Source organism: Nycticebus coucang, chromosome 16 (genome assembly GCF_027406575.1).
Source record: "Nycticebus coucang isolate mNycCou1 chromosome 16, mNycCou1.pri, whole genome shotgun sequence".
Taxonomy (NCBI): domain Eukaryota; kingdom Metazoa; phylum Chordata; class Mammalia; order Primates; family Lorisidae; genus Nycticebus; species Nycticebus coucang.
In genome coordinates, this window is record NC_069795.1 from 6,612,045 (window position 1) to 6,636,979 (window position 24,935).

Genomic DNA, 24,935 nt, shown 5'->3' on the forward strand with positions numbered 1-24,935 from the left:
TTTGATATATGTAAATAAAAATAAATTCCGTGTTGCCTAAATTTGTAGGCTTTTTTTTTTTTTTTTTTAAATTGAGACAGTCTCACTTTGTCACCCTCAGTACAGTTCTGTGGTATCATAGCTCACAGCAACCTCAAACTATTGGGCTCACCACCTCCCGCCCTGTTGCTGGATCTGGGTGTGTCACATGCTGGAGCTGCTTCCACAACCAGAACTCCCTAGCTGGAGCAGCCCCAGAGGAACTACACAGGGTCACTCCCTACAAAGATCAAGCAACAATAGAGTGATCCCGTTGGGATCTAATCTTGGAGAGAAGTCTCTTGCCTCAACCTCCCTACTAGCTGGGACTGTACTCTAGCACCTGCCACAATGCCTAGGTTTTTTTTTTTTTAGCAGGCCCAGGCCAGGTTCGAACCCACCAGCCCCGGAACATGTGGCTGGCACCCTAACCACTGAGCTATGGGAGCCCAGCCTTTTTAGGGTTATATAGTTAGAAATATGTATTCTACTTTTATGGGCAGGTCAGCTAGGAGAAGAGAAGTAAGTTAGTACAATCATCTGAATTGGTTGTCTATGTACTGGGCAGGGCTTATTCCTTTTCTTTAGCTTCTTTGCACATGTAAAGCATGTCATAAGATGTCCTGTTTTGCCATGGACAATCCAACCATTTTTAGATTGACCTTGGCAAATCACACAAGGTTCAGTGGCATTAAGGGGATAGTTAAATTCCGTATTTCTTCTTTGTCTTGTGTTTCTTCCCTCTCAAACTCTTTGACATCTTCTTGGCTGCTATAAATAATGCTATTAGAAGTTGATGGCTGAGAATAGTCCTCACTTCTTGTGAGTGAGAGGCTTGAGTGATTTTATCATTTTCCTCCACAGATGACTGTTTGGAATCACTCACTATAGTTTTTTTTCACAATCTGAAACATCAAAGCCCTCTTCTGCTTGTGTTGAGTTTGGCTTTCTCAGAGATATCTCCTCTATCTTTTCCTTTATCTTCAGGAACCCAATTCTCATGAAGGGCCCAACATCTATTGCAATTTGGAAGGGGAGGATTTATTTCATTACATGAAGTACATTTCTGGTAGTCAGCTAAAGAAATTTCAGAATCTTCTTCCAATGAATCTGTATTACTCTCCTCTGCTTGATACACAGTATCATCTTATACCTCATCATCTTCATCTGAGAGTTCTTGTCTTTCTTCACTAAGACTATAATCTTCCGAATCGAGATTCAACTTCAAAATCTACACTAAATTGATCTGAAACTGAATCCTGATCAAACCTGTCACCTGAATGTTCACTTACACCAGCATCAAGATCCAGATTTGATGGTGTCCCTGGAGACTCATTTATGCCAATTCTTTCACAGCAGCTCTCCCTGATGACACAGAGCCAGTCTTTCATCAAAGGCAAGGGAAATACTATCAAATCTGTGACGTTTTCTCTGTCCTTCACCAGACAATTCCTCTGAATTTTCTTCTGTCTCACTAATTGCTGTCCTTCTAAATGAGGTAGATGGTCTGGAAACCAACTTTGAAGGTGAAGGTTTCCCTTCCTGTAGCTCTTGCACAGGATCCTTTGATCACTTCCGCCTTGAAGGTGATGTTTGTTTTCAGTCACAGATGTGCCTGAGTCTGACAATTCCTGCTGATTGACTACTACCAAGTTTCTGTAGATCATTGTATGCTCTTTCACAGAGAAGCTTGGCATTCCAAAAAAATCTCCTAGAAGATCATTTGAACAATATACAGTATGTTGTTGCTTTTTATCATGTGATTGCCCTGTCATAATATACTAGCCAAGATAAAATATAACTCATTGTGTAAGTGTCTTTTTGTGCACCAATAAACTTTTAACAACTTCAAAAGCAGTTGTTTTAGTCTAACCACAGTCTCCTGTTCTGAAGCTGGAATCTGTGAGATGGTTACGTCAGTAGACATAGACGTGTTTGTATTACACATTTGCCTTCTGGGGGTTTTCATGCCTGGGGTTACTGGGGGTAGCGGAGGGGGGGTGTGTCCCTTGTGGCTTGTCAGTTCCCTTCATCACGCATGAGGAAGTCCCAACGCCCTGGGCCTCGGGGACCATTCCACTCTCAGGACCCAGCCCACAGGGGACCCCGAAGGCATTAGTGGCGTACTAGAGGAGGAAGGGGCTCCTGGTGGCAGGACCTCAGTAAGTAGGGTCAGGGTCCCCCCTCCAGTTCAGCTTCTGGCTCCATCTTCCTTCCAGTCACACAGGGCTGTGTCAGCCCCACACAGAGCTGAGCTCGCCCAGGCTTTGCAGCGTGCGCCCTGACTGTCCAGCGGGGAGCAATTCCACATCTTTGTGATTGTGAACTGTGCTGCAATAAACATTTGAGTTCAAGTATCTCTTTGAAACAGTGATTTCTTTTCCTTTTGGTGAATAACCAGTAATGGAATTACTGGATGAAACGGTAGGTGTACTTGTAGTTCTTTGCAGAATCTCCATACGGTTTTCCATAGAGGTTTTACAGATCCAACCAAGAGTGTGTAGTGTTCCTTTCTCTCTGCATCTACACCAGCATCTGTTCTTTTTAAATTTTTTTTTTATTTTTTATTGTTTTCTTTTCAGCGTTAGGGTGCTAATACATGTCTCATTGCGGCTTTAATTTGCCTTTCCCTGATAATTAGCAACGTTGAGCATTTTTTCATTTATTTGTCTTTTTTTTTTTTTGGAAAAGCTTCTGTTCATGTCTTTTGCCCACTTTTTTTAATGGAGTTGTTTGTATTTTTCTTTTTTTTTTTTTGTTTGTATTTTTCTTATTAAGTTCTTCGTAGATTCTGGTTATTAGCCCTTGGGAATATTTTCTCTCATTCTGTAGGTTATCTGTTTGCTCTGTTGATTATTTCCTTAGCTATGCAGAAACATTTTAATGAAATCAAGCCCCATTTATTGAGTTTTGTTGTTACTGTGATTGCCATTGGGATCGTCTTCCTATAATTTTTTGCTTAAGGTGATATCTGGAAGAGTTTTCCCGACATTTCCTCCTAGAATTATTACAGTGTCATGCCTTATATTTAAGTCTTTTATTCATTTTGAATTAATTTGAGTAGTGAGAGATATGGATGCTTTTTCATTTTTCTGCATGTGGCTGTCCAATTTTCCTAGCTTCTTGAATAGGGCTTCTTTTAATGAATGAATAGGGCTTTAATGAATAGGGCTTCTTTTCCCTTCTTTTAATGAATGAATAGGGCTTCTTTTCCCTAATGTATATTGTTGTCTGTTTTGTCAAAGTTCAATTGGCTATATGTGGATGATTTTTTTTTGCATTGTCTGTTCTATTCCATTGGTCTAGGTCTCTATTTTTGTGCCAGAACCAAGCTGTTTAGGTTACAGTAGCCTTATATTGATGGTTTAAAGTCTGGTAATGTGGTGCTTCAGCTTTCTTTCTTTCTTTTTTTTTTTTAAGCTTAGGATTGCTCTGGCTATTCAGTCTCTTTTCCGAAGTATATAATTAATTTTTTCTAGATCTATGAAATATGCCTTGGTATTTTGATGGGGATTCAATCTGTAAATCACTTCGGGTAACATGGACTTTTTTTGAGACAGAGTCTCACTATGTCGCCCTCAGTAGAGTGCTGTGATGGTCACAGCTCACAGCAACCTCAAACTTTTAGACTTAAACTATTCTCTCATCTCAGCCTCCCAAGTAGCTGGGACTGTAGGTGCCCACCACAACACCCGGCTATTTTCTTTTTATTGGTTGTAATTGTCATTGTAGTTTGGCAGGCCTGGGCTGGGTTCAGACCCTCCAGCTCCTGTGTATGTGGCTGGTGCCTAGCCCCTGAGCTGCCGGCGCTGAGTCAACATTTTAACAGTGTTGATTTTACCAATCCATTAACATGATATGTTTTCCCATTTGTTTGTATCATCTGCAGTTTCTTTCCTCCATATTTCATAGTTGTCTTTATAAAGGTTTTATACCTCCTTGGTTAGATATATTACTGGGTATTTTATTTCCTTGTTGCTATTGTGAATGGTATTGAGTCTTTGATTTGACTCTTAGCTTGACTGTTATTGGTGTATAGGAATGCTGCTAATTTGTGTACTTTGATTTTGTCACCTGAGACTTTGCTGAATTTATTTATCAATTCCAGGAGACTCTTGGTGGAGTCTTTTGGAGTTGTTTTATGTCCTGTGATATTGTTTTTACATGTGTGAATATTCCATGAATTTTTTGCATTAAATCAGTTTGAAAACTGATCTGGAAATTGAGATATTCTAGTCTATTCTAGTGAATATATTTGGGATGTTAGACAAATTATGTATTTTGAATTTCCTTCAACATGAGTTGAGTTTTGCTGTATAGTCTTAAATGCCCTTTTTATATAACCATAAGAATTATATAGGTTTTGCTCCTGTAGCTCAGTGGTTAGGGCACCAGCCACATGCACTGGAGCTGGTGGGTTCGAACCCAGCCCAAGCTTGCTACAAACAAAAAAATAGCTGGGCACGTTGTGGCATGCGCCTGTAGTCCCAGCTACAAGGGAGGCTGAAGCAAGAGAACTGCTTGAGCCCAAGAATTTGAGGTTGCTGTGAGCTGTGATGCCATGGCATTATGGCATTATACCGAGGGCAACATAGAATCTGTCTCAAAAAAAAAAAAAAAAAAGTAGAGGAAATAGTTTATAACCAGTCCCATCACTTTCAATATCTAGTTAAAAACTGGGGAATAAAATCCTATCAAATTTCTTGGGTGGATTCTGTTCTAAGTCTTAGGGACTCAGACTTAAGTTACTTCTTGGCTTAGAACCAACTTTTTTTCTACTTCAGGAAAATACCTACTTGTGTTTCGTAGATATTCCTATTTGGCATTCTTTTTTTCTTCTGTGGGTATAGTGAGGTTAAGGTATTATTTGCTTTTGTTTCATTTTCTTGTTCTTTTTCTATTATCTTTTGCCTTATGTCAACTATGGTTCTGATACTTACTGTATGAATGCTAGTGATGATACTTGTAAACACTCATGCATGTATTCATTCAGTTGAGGCCTGGATGTGATTTCCTATATGTAAACAACAAAAGAAACCCTTCAAGTTTCTAAATTGGGACTTAATATGGCCTGTTGTTTCCACAGAAGATTGGGTTAAAACCTAGTATTCCTCTGTTTGAAATTAGGTATATGTAGTTTGGGAAATGGTATCTTAATGTTTAATTCGAATCTTTTGTAATAGTAACTCCATCTGTGTACTATTAAAGTAAAAATTTGCTTTTTAGGAATCAACACTGTACAAATATCTCAGAACTTTCTAACACATCTGAAAACGAAGAGCAAAATGCTGAGGATTTGGTATGAAGTTATTTGATTTTACAGCTATTTTTTGTTAATTTCCAATGGTAATTTAAAGAGTGAGGTAGGCTGGGCGAGATGGCTTATGCCTTGATCCTAGCACTCTGAGAGGCCGAGGTGGGTGGATTCCTTGAGCTCAGGATTTGGAGACCAGCCTGAACAAGAGTGAGACCCCCATCTCTAAAATAGCTAGGCTTTGTGGTGGGTCCTATAGTCCCAGCTATTTGGGAGACTGAGGCAAGAGGATCACTTGAGCCCAAGAGTTTGAGGTTGCTATAATCTATGATGCACAACATACTACCAAGGGCGGTCAAAGTGATAACTCTGTCTCAAACAAAACAAAAAAATAAAAAGTGAGATAGAAAATGTTGGTTACTTAATATCAGTGCTTGCTATATGCCAATGAACTATGAAAATAGGGCATTTGATAAAAATATATATTTTTTGAATTTTTTAGATAAATGATTTGTTTTAGTCAATAATTAATATCAGTTAAACATATCTAAATAACTTTAGATGTGGAATATATTATCTTTTCAAATTTTAGCTAGTGAAAGGTTTATTATAAAGAAGGCCTTGGAAATTTTTTTGGTAAACCAATATTTGACTATTGGGTTTAATTATAATTAAAGATTAGTGAACCTGATCATATTCAAACTGCCCTAATGTCCTTTACTCAAGGTAATGCTGGAGTATAATTGGCAATGGTATTGTGTAATTTACTTTCTACAGAAGTAGGCTGTGGTAGGAAGATGTGGGAAAGATGTTCTTTAAAGACAGAGTGTTAATATCCACAAACCCTTATTATAGTTTATTGGGTTTTTTTCTTAGCATATACTGGAATAAAAATGGATATTCTAATAAATGATTCAGGGAATAAGAAATATATAGAACATAAAATTCAAGAACTGTAGGAGACTGAGTTTCTGAGGTTTTATGGATAAAGATAAAACATAAATTTTTTATTTAGGAAATGCAGAAGGTATCTTTTTGTAGTTATAACTTTGAATTTTGGAATTAATATATATTCTTAGGGAATAAAAAAGGATTTTTAAGAATGGTTAGTTTTTTGAAAACTGGGTGCCACAAAGATCCTTCTACTAGTGTATCGTTGGAGATTTTATTACATGTTATAATTCTGATATGACCAGATGTCTTTGATATACCTTTTTATTAAGGGTATTTTATTTCTAATGTGAATACTTAAGGTTCTCTGATTTTATTCCTAGGATGATAGTGATCTTCCTAAAACATCTTCTGGAAGAAGGAGAGTAAGTTATTCTGCATGATTGATTTCTGTGGTTTGTTTGTTCTTTGTTTTAATATCTATTTATGATTTCAGATTTTGTCTTTGCAAAGTTACATTGATACAGATACTGAATATTTTTATAAGAGAAATGGGAGAGATCAGTGGAAAGAGTTAGCAGAAGAGTTGGGATTTAGACTATATTCTCTAAGATAGAAGGATAAAAGACCATTAAAAAAATAAGGGATAAGTCCTAAGAGACTTGAGGGCTAAAAAGTTTAATAAAAATGTGTGCAGGGAGGTGTTAAAGCAAAGACAAGAATAAGCAGGAAAGTATGGCAAGTCCATGGCCAATAAGGTCACTGGCCTGATGGGTATAGAGATTGTATGGTGGAATAAGCAAAGTGGCTGTGTCTGGTGGTTACATTGGGGCCAGATTATGGTAATGTTGAAATTGAAGGATTTCATTTAAATTGAAAGTAGATGATCAGTTGCACAGCCAAAATAGATAAATACAATTTGAAGGATAAGAAGGTAAGATGAATGAGTTCATTGCAAGACCAGGTGAAGTGGCTTACACTTGTAATCACGGCACTCTGAGAGGCCAAGGCAGGTGGATTGCTTGAGCTCATAGGCATGAAAGCAGCCTGAGCAAGAGCCAGACCTGCCTCTAAAAATAGCCAAGCATTGTGGCGAGCACCTGTAGTCCCAGCTACTGGGGAGGCTGGGGCAAGAGAATCGCTTGAGCCCAAGAGTTTGAGGTTGCTGTGAGCTGTAATGCCATGGCATTTTACTGAGGGCAACAAAGTTGAGACTGTCTCAAAAAAACAAAAACAAAAAAGTTCATTGCAAGTATATAGAGGGAAGGATGGGAACCTAATCAAGGATAATGTTAGAAATGAAGAGGAAGGGAAAGTGATGAACTTTTTCAGTGTGGGGGAGGGAATGACAAAGTCTTGCTCTGTTGTATAGGCTAGAGTATGGCCTCAGGTTAGCTCACAGCAACCTCAAACTCCTGGGCTCAAGTGATCTTCATGCTTCAGTCTCCCAAGTATCTGGAACTATAGCATGTCCCTCCATGCTCAGCTAATTTTTGCCACATTTAGTACAGATAAGGGTTTCACTCTTTCTCAGGCAGACTGGTCTCAAATTCCTGACCTTAAATAATCCTAGTCCTTCAGCCTTCCAGGATAGGAGGATTATAGAGGTGAGCCATCACACCTAGCCTGATGAAGTATTTTAAGGGGAATATTACCTAGGATTTAGTGATTTAACTTTTTTAAAAAATAGGGATTTGTTAGGAGATGAGGCTGAGGCACAAAGGAGAAGGATATATGGAAATAAGTTGAGGAAGTTGTGTCATCAGCAGCCCTTAAAGTTCTAATGTTATAGATTATGTAAATGTAAAGTTTATTAATGTGAAAATGCTTAAAATATTTTAACCCAGATAATTCTAAATATTATCCAGTTATTTAAGTTTAAGCTTTTTATCAAATAATTTCTACCATGTACCAAGTAACATTGAAAAGTTAGACCTGAATTAGTCTCATCTGATTATCATTTAATTTTGTTTCTAAACACACTCCCAAGTTTTAGTGTGTGTATTTGTTTGCTGTGTGTGCTATAGCAAATGACAGATTTAGTTGCTAAAATAAGTAAAATGTCTTATTTCACAATTCTGTAGATTAGAAATGTGCATGGATCTCACTGGGCCTAAATCATGATCTTGGCATGGCTGGAAACTCTAGCGGAAAGTTCTTTGAGTTTTCCAGCTTTTAGAAGCTGTCCCCATTCCTTGGCTATGGGCCCCCTTCTACCACCTTCAAGGCAATAACAAAACATCTCTCAGTCTCTCCCGACTCTGACCCTTCTGCTTCCTTCCCTCTTACAATGTTCTTTGTGATGACATTGACCCTAGGATAATCTCCTACCTCAAGGTCCATAAATTTACTTAACATATACAAAGTACCTTTTTCCATAAAAGGTAACGTAGTCATAGGTTGTGAGGATTCTGATGTGGACATCTTGGTGGTGGGGCTTTTTACTTCCTATTGCACTGTCAATTATAATTCATATTCAGTGAAAACAAATCTTGCAAACTTGGAAGGAGAAAGGTTATGGAACAGCCTTTTATGGATATTGTGCCCTTTGCTAGAGAATGCTTTTCGTAATTAACCTTGTGATTTTTCTGAAATTGGGAGGTGATATCAAAGTGTGTCATGGCTAGTTCTAAATTTTCATTTCTGGAAAAATGAGTTGAGAACAACATGTGACATTGGGTTTTAACAAAAAAAGTTGGTTTTTCTAATTACAGTCACAATTCTTTTTTTTTTTTTTTTTTTGGTAGAGACAGAGTCTCACATACCGCCCTCAGGTAGAGTGCCGTGGCATCACACAGCTCACAGCAACCTCTAACTCTTGGGCTTACGCGATTCTCTTGCCTCAGCCTCCTGAGCAGCTGGGACTACAGGCGCCCGCCACAACACCCGGCTATTTTTTTTGTTGCAATTTGGCCAGGGCTGGGTTTGAACCCGCCACCCTCAGCATATGGGTCCGGCGCCCTACTCACTGATCCACAGGCACCGCCTACAGTCACAATTCTTAATGACACACAATGTAGAAAGATAATAGCTCAGTTGCATTTTACTGTAGTCTTATACTATTGTGATTTTTTTTTTTCCCCCTAAGACTGAAAATACTAACTATTGTGAATGTATTTTTAGGTCCATGATTGGAAAAAAAGGAGCAGCAGAGCTACCAACTATGTTGAAAGCAACTGGAAGAAACAGTGTAAGGAACTAGTGAACTTAATTTTTCAATGTGAAGATTCTGAACCATTTAGACAACCTGTTGATTTGGTTGAATATCCAGTAAGTTTTCATTGTTTGAATGTTTGGGGCTTTTCTTATTTTGTGGCAAGGAGATTGGGGTAGAGGTATTTAAATTGAACTTTAACGTGTAAGATAACTAGACTTTATTTTAGCTTCTTTTTTTCTCTTTTTTCCTCTATAGTTAGCTATAGCAATGCTGTTTTACATAGTTTTCTTGGATTTATAGAAAATCTTAAATTATTGAAGAATTCAGACTTGAACAGTGTTATGTAATAATGGGAGGATTCTCTATAGATTTCTATTATCTAAATGGGCCCACCGCCAGGAAAGCCATGTTTGGGATTAAAGTATCTGTTTTTACTCCTTAAATAGGGGAATTCAAAGATGACCTTAAAAAAAAAAAAAAGGTTATAACAGCACCGATATACTGTAGGAAGTTTGGAAATTACAGAAAAGAGTGTAACTCAGGAAATACATCTTGTGTCCCACTCTTAAATATAGACATTAACATTTTGATGTATTTCTTTCCATTTTGTCTTTGTGTCTGTACCTCTTTTTAAACGTTAATGAATCTTAAGATTCTTTTAAGCTTTTCTCTTGCTTCTGTTATTTCAAATATATTAGAGATGTAGTGCATTTACATTTCTAAAAGCAAGAAATGAATTTGTGAAGTAATTATTGTTTTTAAAACCTAGGACTACCGAGATATTATAGATACCCCAATGGATTTTGGAACAGTAAGGGAAACTCTAGATGCGGGAAATTATGACAGTCCTTTGGAATTTTGCAAAGACATCCGGTTGATATTTAGCAATGCAAAAGCATATACACCAAACAAAAGATCAAAGGTAATTTTTTGAGTGGTTTATAAAGCGTGTCTGATCTGTGTAGATGATTTTCTTTTTCCTGGGAGAGATTGGAACATTAAAGATAAGTTGGCCAGTCGCAGTGGCTCACCGTAATCCTAGCACTCTGGGAGGCTGTGGCAGGTGGATTGCCTGAGTTCACGGGTTTGAGACCAGCCAGAGCCAGAACCAGACCTCGTCTCTAAAAGTAGCCGGGCATGTGGCAGGCTCCTGTAGTCCCAGCTACTGGGGAGGCTGAGGCAAGAGAACCGCTTAAGCCCGAGAGTTTGAGGTTGCTGTGAGCTGTGATGCCATGGCACTCTACCAAGGGTGACAAAGTGATACTCTGTCTCAAAAAAAAAAAAAAAAAAAAGAAAAGAAAAAAGTAATAACGTGAAACTTTACTATAAAGAGTAGCAGTTGTTGCTACTGCTGCCCAGATAGCTTCAGTTTTTGCCTTGTAACAATTGATGTTTATCATAATCTCTGGAAGTTTTATGGGCAAATGAGGATTGGTGGAAGTAAGATACAGTAAAAAGTGAACTATCCTAATACTTAGAATCAGAGTCTCTATAGGGTATCTTTTTTTTTTTTTTTTTTTTGCTGTGGCTGGGTTTCAACCCGCCACCTCCAGCATATGGGGCCAGTGCCCTACTCCTTTGAGCCACAGGCGCTGCCCTCTATAGGGTATCTTAAAAAATGGACTAGAAACATTGAAAGAGACTGGAAGAATAGTAAAAGTAATAAAAGGCCAAACAGTGGTTCAAGTTTAAAATCCCAGCACTCTGGAAGTCCAAATGAGGAGGATCACTTGCAGGCCACACCCTGTCTCTACAAAAATAAAAATTAATGCATTGGTCAGTTGTGGTGTGGCCTACTCCTGTGCTCAACAATCCAGCTACTTGGGAGGCTGACGTAGATGGATTGTTGTGCACAGGAGTTCAAAGTTATGGTGAACTATGATTGCACCACTGTGTTCTAGCCTCGGTGACCTTATCTCTAAAAAATAAATTAATAAAAGGAAATCTGAAATGGGAGCGAGCCTGCTGACAGCATGCTAACATGTTAGGTGCAAAGAAGCAACACATGAGCCCATCTGATTAAATAAGACCACAAGTAGGACATTCTTACATTTTTGTTACGATGTTATGTTGGACAACTTTTCAAAGCTTGATGAGGTATATAATAAGTATACAAAAGTTTACTTATCATAGTCTCAGTGACTTTTTTACAAACATTATACCGTTATAGCCAATGTGTTGGATAAATTTAAAAAACAGTAAAATTGGCTCAGTGCCTGTAGCTCAGTGGCGAGGGTGCCATCCCCATACACCAGAGCTGGCAGGTTTGAATCCAGCCCGGGCCTGCCAAACAACAATGACAACTGCAACCAAAAAATAGCCGGGCATGTGGCAGGTGCCTGTAGTCCCAGCTACTTGGGAGGGTGAGGCAAGAGAGTCACTTAAGCCCAAGAGTTTGAGGTTGTTGAGAACTGTGACACCACAGCACTCTACCAAGGACAACACAGTGAGACTCTGTCTCAAAAAAAAAAACAAAAAAAAAACAGTACAATCTAAAGTAAAACACTTGATACCTTATAAAGCATTACTGCTATTTAACTATTTTGCCTTAACTGTACTTCCTCCTCATTACTTAATATTAGACCCCTGAATCACTGCTTCTGGTCTCAATTTGAGGACTCTTTGGTTGTATTTTATATCCAAATTGCCTGTTGTATTAGTTTAACATTCGTGTCTTAACAGTTTTCCAGGCTTGGGTTTTACTCACATTTACCATTTTGTCTTTCCAGAGAGATAATAAATTTCACTCACGTCTCCTCCTTTCATGTCCCCCACTAAGAAATACATGTTTCAGGACACCTACCATACAATTCACCATTGAAAGTGTACCATTTAGTGGGTTTTGGTACATTATCAAATATTCAGAATTGTGGTTAAATACGTATAAAATATTGGCCACTTTAACCATTTTTCTTATTTCCCTGTCCTCCCCCCAAACCCCTATTCCCTTTCTTCCCCATCCCTTGGTAATGTCTGACCTACTTCTGTGTGAATTTGCCTGTTGTAGATGTTCCATATAAACATTTAGACCATGCCATATTTGTCTTTTTGTGTCCAGTTTATTTCATTTAAAATATGCCTTGAGGGGCAGCGCCTGTGGCTCAGTTGGTAAGGCGCCGGCCCCATATACCGAGGGTGGCGGGTTCAAACCCGGCCCCGGCCAAACTGCAATCAAAAAAGAGCCGGGCATTGTGGCGGGCGCCTGTAGTCCCAGCTACTCGGGAGGCTGAGGCAAGAGAATCGCTGAAGCCCAGGAGTTGGAGGTTGCTGTGAGCTGTGTGAGGCCACAGCACTCTACCAAGGGCCATAAAGTGAGACTCTGTCTCTACAAAAAAAATAAATAAATAAATAAAATATGCCTTGAAGGCTCATGCATATGATAGGATATATCCGAAATTTGCTTCTTTTGATGGCTGAATAATCCAGTGTGTAGGTGTATAACATATTTATTCATTGATCTGTTTGGTGAACAGTTGCATTGTTTCTGTTATCTGGCCATTAGGAATAATGCCACAGTGAATGCTGGAATACAGATACCTGCCAGAGTCCTTGCTCTGAGCTCTCTATTTTGAGGGCATTGGGTAATTCTTTGCTTAGCTTTTCCGGGAAGTGCTACGCTATTTTCAGTAGTGGCTACACCCTTTTAAATTACTGCTCGCAATATATGAATGTTCCAATTTCTTCCCATCCTCACCAACACTTCTAAAGATTTAAAAAAAAGAAAAATTGTAGCCATCCTAGTGGTTATGAAGTATTACTTCACTGTGTTTTGATTTTCATATGACTCTCTGTAGCAGAGATACAGATTGTATCTGGGATTTGTTGTAATTAGGAATTCCAGACGTGCAGATACAGAAATGATTGTTGTGAAGGAAGTTTATACTTAGAAAATCCTAGAAGCAAGAGGATGGCACACCACACAGGAGCAAGTGAAGGACTGGGGTCTGTCAGGAGACAGAAAGGAGGACAGGATTGAGCAAGGCTCAGAGCCTTCATTGCATTTTCCGATGTCAGGCAAGGCAGGGCAAAGTAAGCAGTTTAGCAGGCTTTGGGCTGTAGGGGTGGTTTCAGGATTTTTGGTACCTGGTTTTGGGGTACGTTAGGGCTGAGGAGTATTGGCTTTTTGTATGAGTGTTTGATAGATCTTGTGGTTGGCATGTGACCTCTGGATTGGTTGATTTGTATATTAAAGGAATACAGAGAACTCATTTGCTGTCTCTGGGAATTAGTTTGCCCTGGGAAGGTAGTTAGCTGTCTTGGATTCAATCTCTAAATGCTACAGCATCAATAGTACAGAAAATAAGAAAATGTAGTCAGTACAAAATGATGTTCAGCATCTTTTCATGTGCTTATTGGTCATTTGTTTTTCTTCTTTTGGGAAATGTGTTCAAGCCCTTTGCCCATTTTTAAATTGGACTTTTTTTTTTTTTTTTTGTGGAGACGGTTTCACTTTACCACCCTGGGTAGAGTGCTATGGTGTCACATAGCTCACAGCAACCTTCAACTCCTGGGCTCAGGCAATTCTCTTGCCTCAGCCTCCTGAGTAGCTGGGACTACAGGCGCCCGTCACAATGCCCGGCTATTTTTTGTTGCAATTTGGCCGGGGCCGGGTTTGAACCCACCACTCTCAGTAGTATATGGGGCCAGTGCCCTACCCACTGAGCCACAGGCGCCACCCTTTTTAGCAGTTCTTTATGTAATCTGGATAGTAAACCTTTATCAGATACATGATTTCCAGTATTTTTCCCATTATATATCTATAGGTTGTCTTTTCACTGTTTTGGTAATGTCCTTTGTATAAAAGATTTTCATTTTGGTAAAGCTTATCTACTTTTTTGTTTCCTTAAGAATCTATTGCCAAATCCCATATCATGAAGATTAATCCCACATGTTTTAAGAGTTAATGGTTTAGCTCTTGTATTCAAGCTGTTGATCCATTTTGGGTTAGTATTTGCATGTGGTGTGTATCTCTCTGAATATATGTCTACATGTCAGTAACATGCTGTTTGGCTTACTGTGGCTTTGCAGTAAGTTTTGAAATCGGCAAGTATGAGTCCTCTGGCTTTGGTCTTTTTCAGTTTTGTTTACTCAGTTCCTTGCATTTCATTACAAATTTGAGGATCAGTTTTTCCATTTCTGCAGAGAAGGTTCTTGGAATTTTGGGAGGATTGCATTGATTGTGTAGATTGCTGTGGGCAAGTGGTAGTAACATTTTCAGAGATATTTATCTCTTAACTTGGGATGTCTTTACGTGTGTTTAGGTCTTTAATTTCTTCCAGTGATTGTTATAGTTTCAGTATACAAGTTTTATACCTCCTTGGTTAATAAATATTCCCAAGATTTTTGCTACATTAGATGCTATTTTAAGTGTAATTGCTTTTTAAATTTCCTTCTTCTGTTCATCCTATATAAAAATATAACTGACTTTTGCATGTTCATCTTGCACCTTTAATTTTGATGAGTTCATTTATTACCTCTAAGAACTTTCTTATGGATTCCTTGGGAGTTTTGATTTATATACGATATGTCGTATATGACTAGAGATGGTTTTACTTCTTTTCAGTCTTATTCCTCTGGCTTAAACTTAAATATAGTGTTGAAGACTGGCATCTTGTTTCATTCCTAATCTTAGGGGGAAAGTCTTTCATTTTTCTGTATGATGTTAGCTGTGTATTTTTATAAATGCCTTTGGTCATGTTGAAGAGCTAGTTGTCAGTTTTAATACCAGATTTGTTAAATACTGTGTATTTTCAATTAAGAAATATTATTGAATTGTACATGGAAGCTGAGAAAATATATAAGAAAGTGATACATGATTTAACCAGAGGTTTCAGATCAGAGATACCTAACCAGTGGTTTCAAACCAGAGGTTTCAGACTAGAGGTTTAATATGATTGAAACAAGAAATTATTTATCTTGTTAAGGTAATTAATGATGAAGTTTGGTAACTTAAGGTATTACTCATGTTTGAAAGAAAATTTTATATATATAAAAATAAAAGGAAATATCAGTTTATTCCAAATTAAGTATGATAACAAATTTATTTGTATGTGTGTGTATAAGAAGCATGTAGTCATATCTCTGTCATTCTTTTTTTTAAAATTTTTTTAATCTATTTTATTATTTTTTGAGACAGACTCTTAGTTTGTCGCCCTTGGTAGAGTGCTGTGGCATCACAGCTTACAGCAACCTCAAACTCTTGGGCTCAAGTGATTCTCTTGCCTCAGGCTCCCTAGTAGCTGGGAACTACAGGAGCCTGCCACATAGCCCTGATTTTTTTTTTTTTTTTTTTTTTTTTTTTAAGAGACGGGAGTCTTGCTCTTGCTTAGGCTGGTCTTGAACTGGTGAGCTCAGGCAATCCATCTGCCCCAGCCTCCCAGAATGCTAGGATTATAGGCGTGAGCCACTGTGCCCTCATACTTTTTTAAAAAAGTTCTCTGGTGTTAGGATCAGGAGTGGATCTTCCTCATCCACTGCTACATACAACACTAATATTCACCTTTTGAACATTAGACTTTTGACTTGTTTTTAGGAGTGATTGTGGAGGAATATAGGGTACTTTTGTAAATACATAGCTGTACCAAAAGTTACTTACCGTAGTACTTAGCACATTGCTATAAATTTGCTGTTACTTAATTATACAAATTGTTAAAATACAATCTTTCATATGCATTGAAGTTCTGGGATATATTTTTTCTGTTGTATACAGGCGTTCTTTTGTTTGTAATTCATTTTTTAGAGTTACGTGGTGACATCAAAGGCAGTCACATTGCAAAATAGAGACTGGTATAAAAGTGCTTTTGTTCCTGTGCCCCAAAGATATACTGCACTGTTGCTGCCTGAATAGCTGCCTTAAAGTTAACCAATTTCCCATCTAACTTTAAGAAGGAGGGACATTTTTGAGTTTGTACATAAGATGTTAACATGGAAAAAAAAAATTGAGATACACTGCCATATAGATCGTAAGTCCTGAATTCTAGATCCTAGTTCCTTGTTTTAAAACTACTTTCTTACCATCTGAGAGGTAGCTATTTGATACTTTGTTTCTTACAGATGTCATTGAGGGAAGGGAGTTGGAAATTAAAAAAATAAGCAACAGCCATTATTAACAAGCTGTGATAAAATATATTGCAAGTAATCTCAGTGACCAAAGTTATTTTTCAAATACTTGTAAAGCTATTTTGTAATTCTAGTTTTGCTTTTCTGTTTTTGCAGATTTACAGTATGACCTTGAGATTATCTGCCTTATTTGAAGAAAAAATGAAGAAAATCACTTCTGATTTTAAAATTGGTCAAAAATTCAGTGAAAAATGTCGAAGAAGCCAGAGGTTCAGGCAACGGCAAAATTGTAAAGGTGTCAGTCAGGCTAACAAAAGTACCAGGTGAATTGGTTATGGCAAGCTTTGTTTGCAGTTTTTTTTTTTTTTTTTTTAATCTAAGTTTGTGATGCTTTATTATTGGGTTAGAAATTCTTATTCTGTATTAAGTATAGTACTGCATACTTAGAAAAGACTAGTCATAGGTTTTTTTTTTTTTTTTTAACCTTGAGAACATTTCTGTGAAGATAGAGCTCTTGCATTGGTTTGTAATTACCGAGGATTATTTAAATTGTCATTTGTCCCCTCCTCTTCTCCCACCTCTCCTTTTCCTTCCCACTTTGTCTCCCTGGATAGAGGGCCATGACGTCATCATAGCTCACAGCAACCTCAAACTCCTGGGCTCAAGCAGTCCCCTTACCTGAGCCTTCCAAGTAGCTGGGACTACAGGTGTCCACCACCTCTATTTTTAGTTGACATGAGTCTCCCTGTTGCTCAGGCTGGTCTGAACTCCTAAGCTTAAGCAATCTACCTGCCTCATCCTCCAGGAGTGCTAGGATTATAGGTGTGAGTCACCATGCCCAGCCTAACTCCAGAATTTGTTTGCTTTGTTATAATTTCTCTTTATTGATATTTTCTATTTGTTTAGTTGTTGACAGTACTTCTCTTTAGTTCTGTAAACATTGTTTCCTTTTGTTTTTTGAACTTTTTAATTTAGTATTTTATTTAAATGTCATATTTGTTAAAACAGAACTGACATCTGAGTATTCTTAGTTTCTGTTGAACACATACTTTCCTCTGTGAGTGGGTTATACTTTCCTGTTTCTTTGTATGGTTCATAATTTTATGTTGAAATCTACACTTTTTCTTTTCTTTCTTTTTTTTTTTTTTTTGAGACAGTTTTTGTCATCCCCACTTCTACCCTCTGTAGAGTTCTATGGCATCATAGCTCACAGCAACTTCAAACTCCTGGATTGAAGTGATCCTTTTACCTCAGCCTCCTGAGTATGAGACTATAGGCATCCACAACAAATACCTGGCTATTTTTTTTTTTTGTAGAGACAGGGTCTTGCTCTAGCTCAGGCTGATCTTGAACTCCTGAGGTCAAGCAATCTACCTGCCTGGGCCTCACAGAGTGCTGAGGTTACAGGCACGAGCCACCACACCCAGCCTGAAATCTTAGACATGTTAAATGATATAATCTGGCAGCTCTGGAAATCATGTCTCTCCCACGTTTTATTGTTGATACATGTTGTTAACAGCAATTCTGGATTCTCATTCGTTTTTCCTCAGTGATAGTTGTTGTTTCTTTGTCTTTTTTTTTTTTCTTTTTGTTTTTTTCCTCAGTGTCTTGCCAGGACTACTTTGGTGGTCTGTCTTCCCTGCAGTGTGCAGCCACTGAAGTCTTTGTTGCTTCCCTGCCCCCGCCTCTTCTAAAATTTATTTGCAAGCCTGGCACTTTCCTTAAGTCAATGAGCATAGCTTAGGGGTCAGTGTATGAGACAGAGCGTACTTTAAAGTTAAGGCAGTTACAAGTCTACCATGCTTGTTTTACCATGCTACAAGTCTAGCTGCTTATTTTTTATCAGACATAGGGTCTCAGGGTCAGTCCGGGATGAGTAAAATGGGACTCTTAAATATGTGCACATCCTTTCAGAACCCCAGGAAAGTGATGGAGCTTTTTCAGACTCCTAATGCTATCTCATCTCCCTTTTAAATTTTGGCTGAACTTTTGCTTACTCTAACAGTATCATAGCCTGACACAGCTATCATGTTGCCCTTGCTGGATTGCCAGCAGTCACTACTATTTGCAATGCCTTTGAGCACACAGCTTTTCACAGGAGGCCAGCCCCTTCCCCTGCTAGTCCTCATAGCTCTTAAGGTAATATGCCGTAGGATCTACTATTTTTCATAAGTGCTGTAGTTTTTCTTGAACAATCACTTTTGATTTATTCTATGCTTTGGGGTAAGTTCCAGAGTTCTGAAGTGGTTGTATTGGCAAGTTTTACTTTTGTCTTTTGGATGAGAGATTTGAATTCCTGATTTCACACCTTTCCTCCCCCAAATATTTAGAATAAGAGTCACATGAAGAGAGAAAACATACCCATTAGGTAAATTTCTAGTTCTCGTCACCTGCTTTGCAACTTGTAGTTCAAATGCATGTGTTATGTACAATGTAATATGTGAGTCTTCCCTTATCTCTTTTTTTTAAAACTCATTTTGAGGGTGGTGCTTGTGGCTCAGAGGAATAGGGGCCGGCTCCATATATCAGAGGTGGCGGGTTCAAACACGGACCCGGCCAAAAACTGCAAAGAAAAAAGAAAAAATTCATTTTGAAATAATTTCAGAATTATGAAAAGTTGTAAGAATATTCAAAGAACTCCCATGTACTCTTGACCTAGATTCATTCACTTTATGCCATATTTGCTTTATTGCCACATTAACATTTTTTCTATTACTTATGTCTTTTGAATCACCAAAAAGTATTTTTTTGATATCATGCTCCTTTGGCCCTAAATATTTCGTGTGATTTGCGAATACCTTATCTATATTTCTACAAGTGACTCAATAATGTCATTAGGACAAATTCTTTTTTACTAATCCAGATCTAATTCAAGATCATGCATTACATTTAGATGATATGCCTATTTAATTTAAAATTTTGTTTCCAATCTTTTTTTTTTTTCTTCCCTGAGACAGTCTCAAGCTGTCGCCCTGGGTAGAGTGCTGTGGCATCACAGCTCACAGCAACTTCAAACTCTTGGGCTTAAGCGATTCTCTTGCCTCAGTCTCCCAAGTAGCTGGGACTATAGGCACCCACCATAATGCCTGGCTATTTTTTGTTGCAGTTGTCATTGTTGTTTAGCAGGCCTGGGCCAAGTTCGAGCCCTCCAGCTCCGTAACCACTGTGCTACGGGACACCAAGCCATTGCTTTGTGTTCTTGACTAATACTTTCGAAGAGTGTGGATCATTCGTTTATAAAATGACTCTCAGTTTGGGTTTTTCTGTTTTTCTTAGGTTTTTCGTTTTATTATTATTATAAAAGCCCTTTTCTCTTTATACTAAGGAAAAGTATAACAGTTTAGAAGGACACAGGATAAAAAGGGAAAGCTTTTAACTCTTTTAAAATATTCATGCTTTATTGACACTCAGGGTGACAGAGCAAGACTCTTGTCTCCAAGGGGGGGAAAAATTACAGCATAAAGAATTATGTTTTTTGTTTGTTTGTTTGTTTTTGAGACAGAGTGTCATTACAGCTCACAGCAACCTCAAACTCAAAGTCTTGGACTTAAAGCAGTGGTTCTCAACCTTCCTAATGCCACAGCCCTTTCATACAGTTCCTGTGGGTCACAACCCACAGGTTGAGAACCACTAGCTTAAGGGATTCTCTTGCCTCAGCCTCCCAAGTAGCTTGGATTATAGGCGCCTGCCACAACACCTGGATTTTTTTGTTGTTGTTGCACTTGTTATTATTGTTTAGCAGGCCCGGGCTGGGTTTGAACCCACCAGCCTCAGTGTATGTGGCTGACACCATAACCACTGTGCTATAAGCGCTGAGCCAAAAGTAATGATTATTGGGCCTGTGGCTTGGTGGGTGGGGCGCTCGCCCCATAGGCCGAGGGTGATGGGTTCAAACCCGGCTCCGGCCAAACTGCAACAAAAAAATAGTCGGGCATTGTTACAGGCACCTATAGTTCCAGCTACTCAGGAGGCTGAGGCAAGAGAATCACCTAAGCCCAAGTGTTGGAGGTTGCTGTGAGCCGTGTGATGCTGCAGCACTCTACCAAGGGCGATAAAGTTAGACTCCATCTCTACAAAAAAAAAATTATTATTTTTAAGCTTCAAAATAATGATTATGATTATTTTAAAGACTCCTTAAAAGGTCTTTTTTGTTTGTTTTAAAGGAAAATAGTATCATCTCAACATGAATAGTAGCTATATTTTTAGTTTACCTTCAGCTTTCACTGTTCTTTCCATAATCCATGTTTCAGAGGCCAGTCCTGGTGAGCTGGTGTGGTTAGGTGTGCAATCTGGTATTGGAAAAATGACTAGTTTGTTCTTTTTAAAAAAACCTTCCCTTGGGTGGCACCTGTGGCCCAGTGGGTAGGGCGCCGGCCCCATATACCAAGGATGGTGGGTTCAAACCCGGCCCTGGCCAAACTGCAACAAAAAAATAGTGGGGCATTGTGGCGGGTGCCTGTAGTCCCAGCTTCTTGGAAGGCTGAGGCAAGAGAATTGCCTAAGCCCAGAAGTTGGAGGTTGCTGTGAGCTGTGTGATGCCACTGCACTCTACCAAGGGCGAAAAAGTGAGACTCTGTGTCTACAAAAAAACCTTTCCTCTCTTTTCAGGTCTTAATTGGTTTCTTCTCTTAATCTCATGCTGTCCTTAGGGGCATAATAAATAAGAGATTAGAGAGAAAGTTGGGTCCTACTGAGGCCAGAGTTATATAGGTGTTGATTCCTTCTAGCATTGAATCCTAAAGAACCTGAGGTCTTCAAATGATTTTCTGTAACTCTTAGATCATTTGTTACTTCAGATTTTAATATAGCTATTTTAAGTATAGAGTAAGGAAATACTAAAAGTCATCAATGCCAGAATAAAGTGTTAATAAGTTAATACTTTAATATCCTGATCATAAAATATTCTCAGATTACAAATAATAACTTTTATTTAGACATTCTCTGTGAACCAGTTACTTTTATGTTCTATTAAATACTGTTTTCATTGTTTATATTTTTGACCAGAAATATCAAGCAGAAGCGGTTAAAATCTCAGACAAAAGCAATCCTTGAGTTGGTAGATTCTCCTGCCCAGCCTGCTTCAAGTAGGGCAGCTTATTCTGCAACACGCAAGACAAGTGCTGGGATCTCTTCAGGTGTTACTTCTTGTGACTCTTCAGATTCAGCAGGATCATCAGAAAAAATGAGAAGAGGTAGACCTGTAACTCTAACAAATGGCTCTGTGTTATCTGGTGAGAAGTAAAACCTTATTCAGCTGTTGAGCACCTAAATGTGTAACACGCTAGTTACTATGCATTTAGGTGAAAACACAAGTAAAGACATGGCCTTGATACTGAAGAAACCTTAATGGAAGAGACAAAAGTAATAAACAGAAACAGAATGAGGTTGTTAAGTATTGTGTTCTGCAAATGGTACATCTACGTTTTATGCAAATTTGAATCTTTCAAATTTTCAATAATGTGATATAAATACTCCGCACACTTTGTGTATAACATTGACATTTTTGTATCTGTTTAAGGAAAAATACTGATAATCAATATTCAAATTCAAAGTTGATGGCCTATTAAGTTGCACACTCTTTTTGCCCTTGTTTTGGTAGCATAACTATGGCTTGTTAGCATTGTATAAACGAGACTCTGGTTTTCTGTACTTCTCTATTTCTCTGAGTAATTTTAATGTAGTATGTGATAGTATACTATTTACAATTATAATTTAATGCTTTTCACTTGTTTTATGTTATCCAATATCAGAATTAAGTGGTATTGATAATATTGAAAAATACACCCACAGATAAAAGTTTGGAATAGAAGTGAGCTTTGATAAAATGCTATGGAGAAGGTCAGACAAGCAAGCTATTGTTCCACAATAGAATTTATACAGTGTCTTGAGGGATGCATTTATAGCTTAAAATGTCCAATCAGAGTATGTTGGAAGAATTATAAATGGGATTGTAGATAAAGGGGAGGCTTTTCAAGCATGGTAGCAACTGTGAGAAAAAGCACTAAAAGAAAGAAGGATGTACTTTCTTTTTTTTTTTTTTTTTGGCTGGGGCTAGGTTTGAACCCGCCACCTCCGGCATATGGGACCAGCGCCCTACTCCTTGAGCCACAGGCGCCACCCAGGATGTACTTTCTATGTACGAAAAGACTACATTTTGGGGATAGCACAAAGAATAGGATCAAACAGAATACAGCCTGTTTAGAGACTGTCATTCCTTGCAGAAGAATTTAGATAACTTAATTTTGGGTCACTTGTTAAATGAAGGAGTCACATGATGAATTCTATTTCAGAAAGATTAATCAAATTAGAAGTGATATGTAGGGGAGGAGAAGAGTCTGAAAAGAGGGAGTCAGGGAGACAGGTGGTAGAGTTAGGAGGAGTAGCCACGGCAGGCAAACCAGGAAGAAACACAATTTGGTTTCTGATATCTTTCTAACACAGCCACTTTCTTCTCTAACATAGAGTTGGGTTGATTATGGACAAAAATTTTTGTCTTTTAACAATATGTTCCCAATCACTTTCATGAAATTTTTATTTGGCAAGAGGCATTTCTTAAGTTTGGATGAAGGGGTAGGGAATTTGAATATCTTGTGTTCACACTGGGGCATGCAGTCATGAAGTTACCACACCTGGCTCTAAATGCCAAAAATTTTACCAGCATTTTCCTGGAACAGTTTTACAAAAATACATTCTAAGTATTTTAGTATAATGTTAGAAAGTAACTGCTTCTGTGTATAAAAATAGACAAATACATATAATTAATTGTTTACATGTTTTTTTCCTAGAAAGTGAAATGGAAGATTTCTTAGCTATTTCTCCATCATCTTCAGCTTCCAATAGTTCAGAGGAAAGTAAAGAGAGTTCAAGAGCTTGTGAATCCTCCTTACGTAGTGGGCTGTCAAGAAGTCTTAGAGTGACCAGAACTAGAGCTGCTCAAAGAAAAACTGGTGAGAGACTCAGTGGGACTTTGGAGAAATAGTTTATCAAGAAAATTGAGAAGTTAAACATCAAATGGATTATTGAATTTAAGGCATCTACATATGCTTAAATATCCTTTAGGGTTTTTTAATTTAGAGGAAATCACTGTTGGCATTACAAAGGAAAATAACTACAAATATAAAGTCATTAAAAAATGTTAAAATAAGGGAACCCTTTCTAATTTTATTGTCACTCTATTTCTAGGTCCTGTTTCTTTAGAAAATGGGTATGGCAGAAAAGCTACTCGAAAGAGAGTCTACTTGAGTGACTCTGATCACAATTCATTGGAGACAGGTGAAATTTTAAAAGCCAGAGCTGGAAATAACCGAAAAGTCCTACGCAAGTGTGCTGCTGTGGCTGCCAGTAAGATAAAGCTAATGAGCGATGTAGAGGAGAATTCTAGCTCTGAAAGCGTCTGCTCTGGACGGAAGCTGCCTCACCGCAATGCTTCTGCTGTAGCTAGAAAAAAGTTATTACATAATTCTGAAGACGATCAGAGCTTAAAGTCAGAAATTGAAGAAGAGGAACTAAAAGACCAACATCAGGTGTCACCAGTATCCAATTCTTATGTTACCCAGAATATTGTCAATGAATCCGAAAATGGAGATTCAGAGTCAGAAAGTGATTTGCGGGTAGCCCGGAAAAATTGGCATGCTAATGGTTATAAGTCCCATGCTCCAGCAACTTCTAAAACAAAATTTCTAAAAATAGAGTCTTCTGAAGAAGACTCTAAAAGTCAAAATTCAGATAATGGGCATAACAGGACTGCTGGCCCATCAACATCTGGGCAGAAACTTAAGGCACTGAGTATCTCAGAGGAAGCAGATTCTGAACCAGGAAAATACAGTGGTAGGAAATATAATGCATTTCACAACAATGCTAATTTCTTTAAAAAAACCAAGATCTTGAGTGATTCAGAAGATTCTGAATCTGAAGAACAAGATAGAGAAGATGGTAGATGTCATAAAATGGAAGTGAACCCAATTCTAGGAAATCTAAAGTGTGAACCTAGTGCTGTGTCCCAGTGTTTCTCAGATCATGTGTTTGAGACTGATTTAGAGTCAGATGATGACAAAACAAAAGAAAAACCAAATAATTTTATGAAAGGTAATTTAAAACTTTAACCTTCGTTCACTGATTTAATCTCACTGTGCTTTTGTTTTGTTTTATTTTTTCGCAGTTTTTGGCTGGGGCTGGGTTTGAACCCACCACCTCTGGTATATGGGGCTGGCGCCCTACTCCTTGAGCCACAGGCACCACCCTCACTGTGCTTTTATCCCCATTTCAAATACTATTTTATTCCCTTTAAATTTCCCTTTGCTAGCTATTTCTCTCTGCCCCATGCATTCCCTATTAGGTTTTTCTGTTCATCTTTTATTTGGGGCGGGGGGGGGGAGTGCACGGGGAGACACTCTCACTCTGTTGCTCAATCTATAGTGCTGTGGCATCAGCCTAGCTCCCAGTAGCTTCAAACTCCAGTCCTGGGTTCAAGCAATCTTCCTGTTTCAGTCTTCCAAGTAGGTAGGACCACGGCTCTTCCTGCTTCAGTCTTCCAAGTAGGTAGGACCACGGGGCCAA

At 38.3% G+C, this 24,935-nt stretch overlaps 1 protein-coding gene and 1 pseudogene across 2 annotated transcripts in view; one reads left to right on the plus strand and one right to left on the minus strand.

Moving 5' to 3' along the window:
• BRWD1 (bromodomain and WD repeat domain containing 1) overlaps positions 1-24,935 on the plus strand; it is a 127,646-nt gene that overhangs the window by 93,463 nt on the left and 9,248 nt on the right. The window contains exons 33-40 of one of the 2 annotated variants that reach the window (XM_053564255.1): positions 5,245-5,317; positions 6,547-6,588; positions 9,287-9,433; positions 10,090-10,242; positions 16,536-16,702; positions 21,384-21,610; positions 23,165-23,326; positions 23,562-24,464. In XM_053564255.1, the coding sequence (XP_053420230.1) occupies positions 5,245-5,317; positions 6,547-6,588; positions 9,287-9,433; positions 10,090-10,242; positions 16,536-16,702; positions 21,384-21,610; positions 23,165-23,326; positions 23,562-24,464 (1,874 nt within the window). The remainder of the gene's footprint in view (positions 1-5,244; positions 5,318-6,546; positions 6,589-9,286; positions 9,434-10,089; positions 10,243-16,535; positions 16,703-21,383; positions 21,611-23,164; positions 23,327-23,561; positions 24,465-24,935) is intronic. The other variant, XM_053564256.1, reaches the window with a different exon arrangement.
• On the minus strand, positions 523-2,608 carry LOC128568053 (E3 ubiquitin-protein ligase Mdm2-like; annotated as a pseudogene).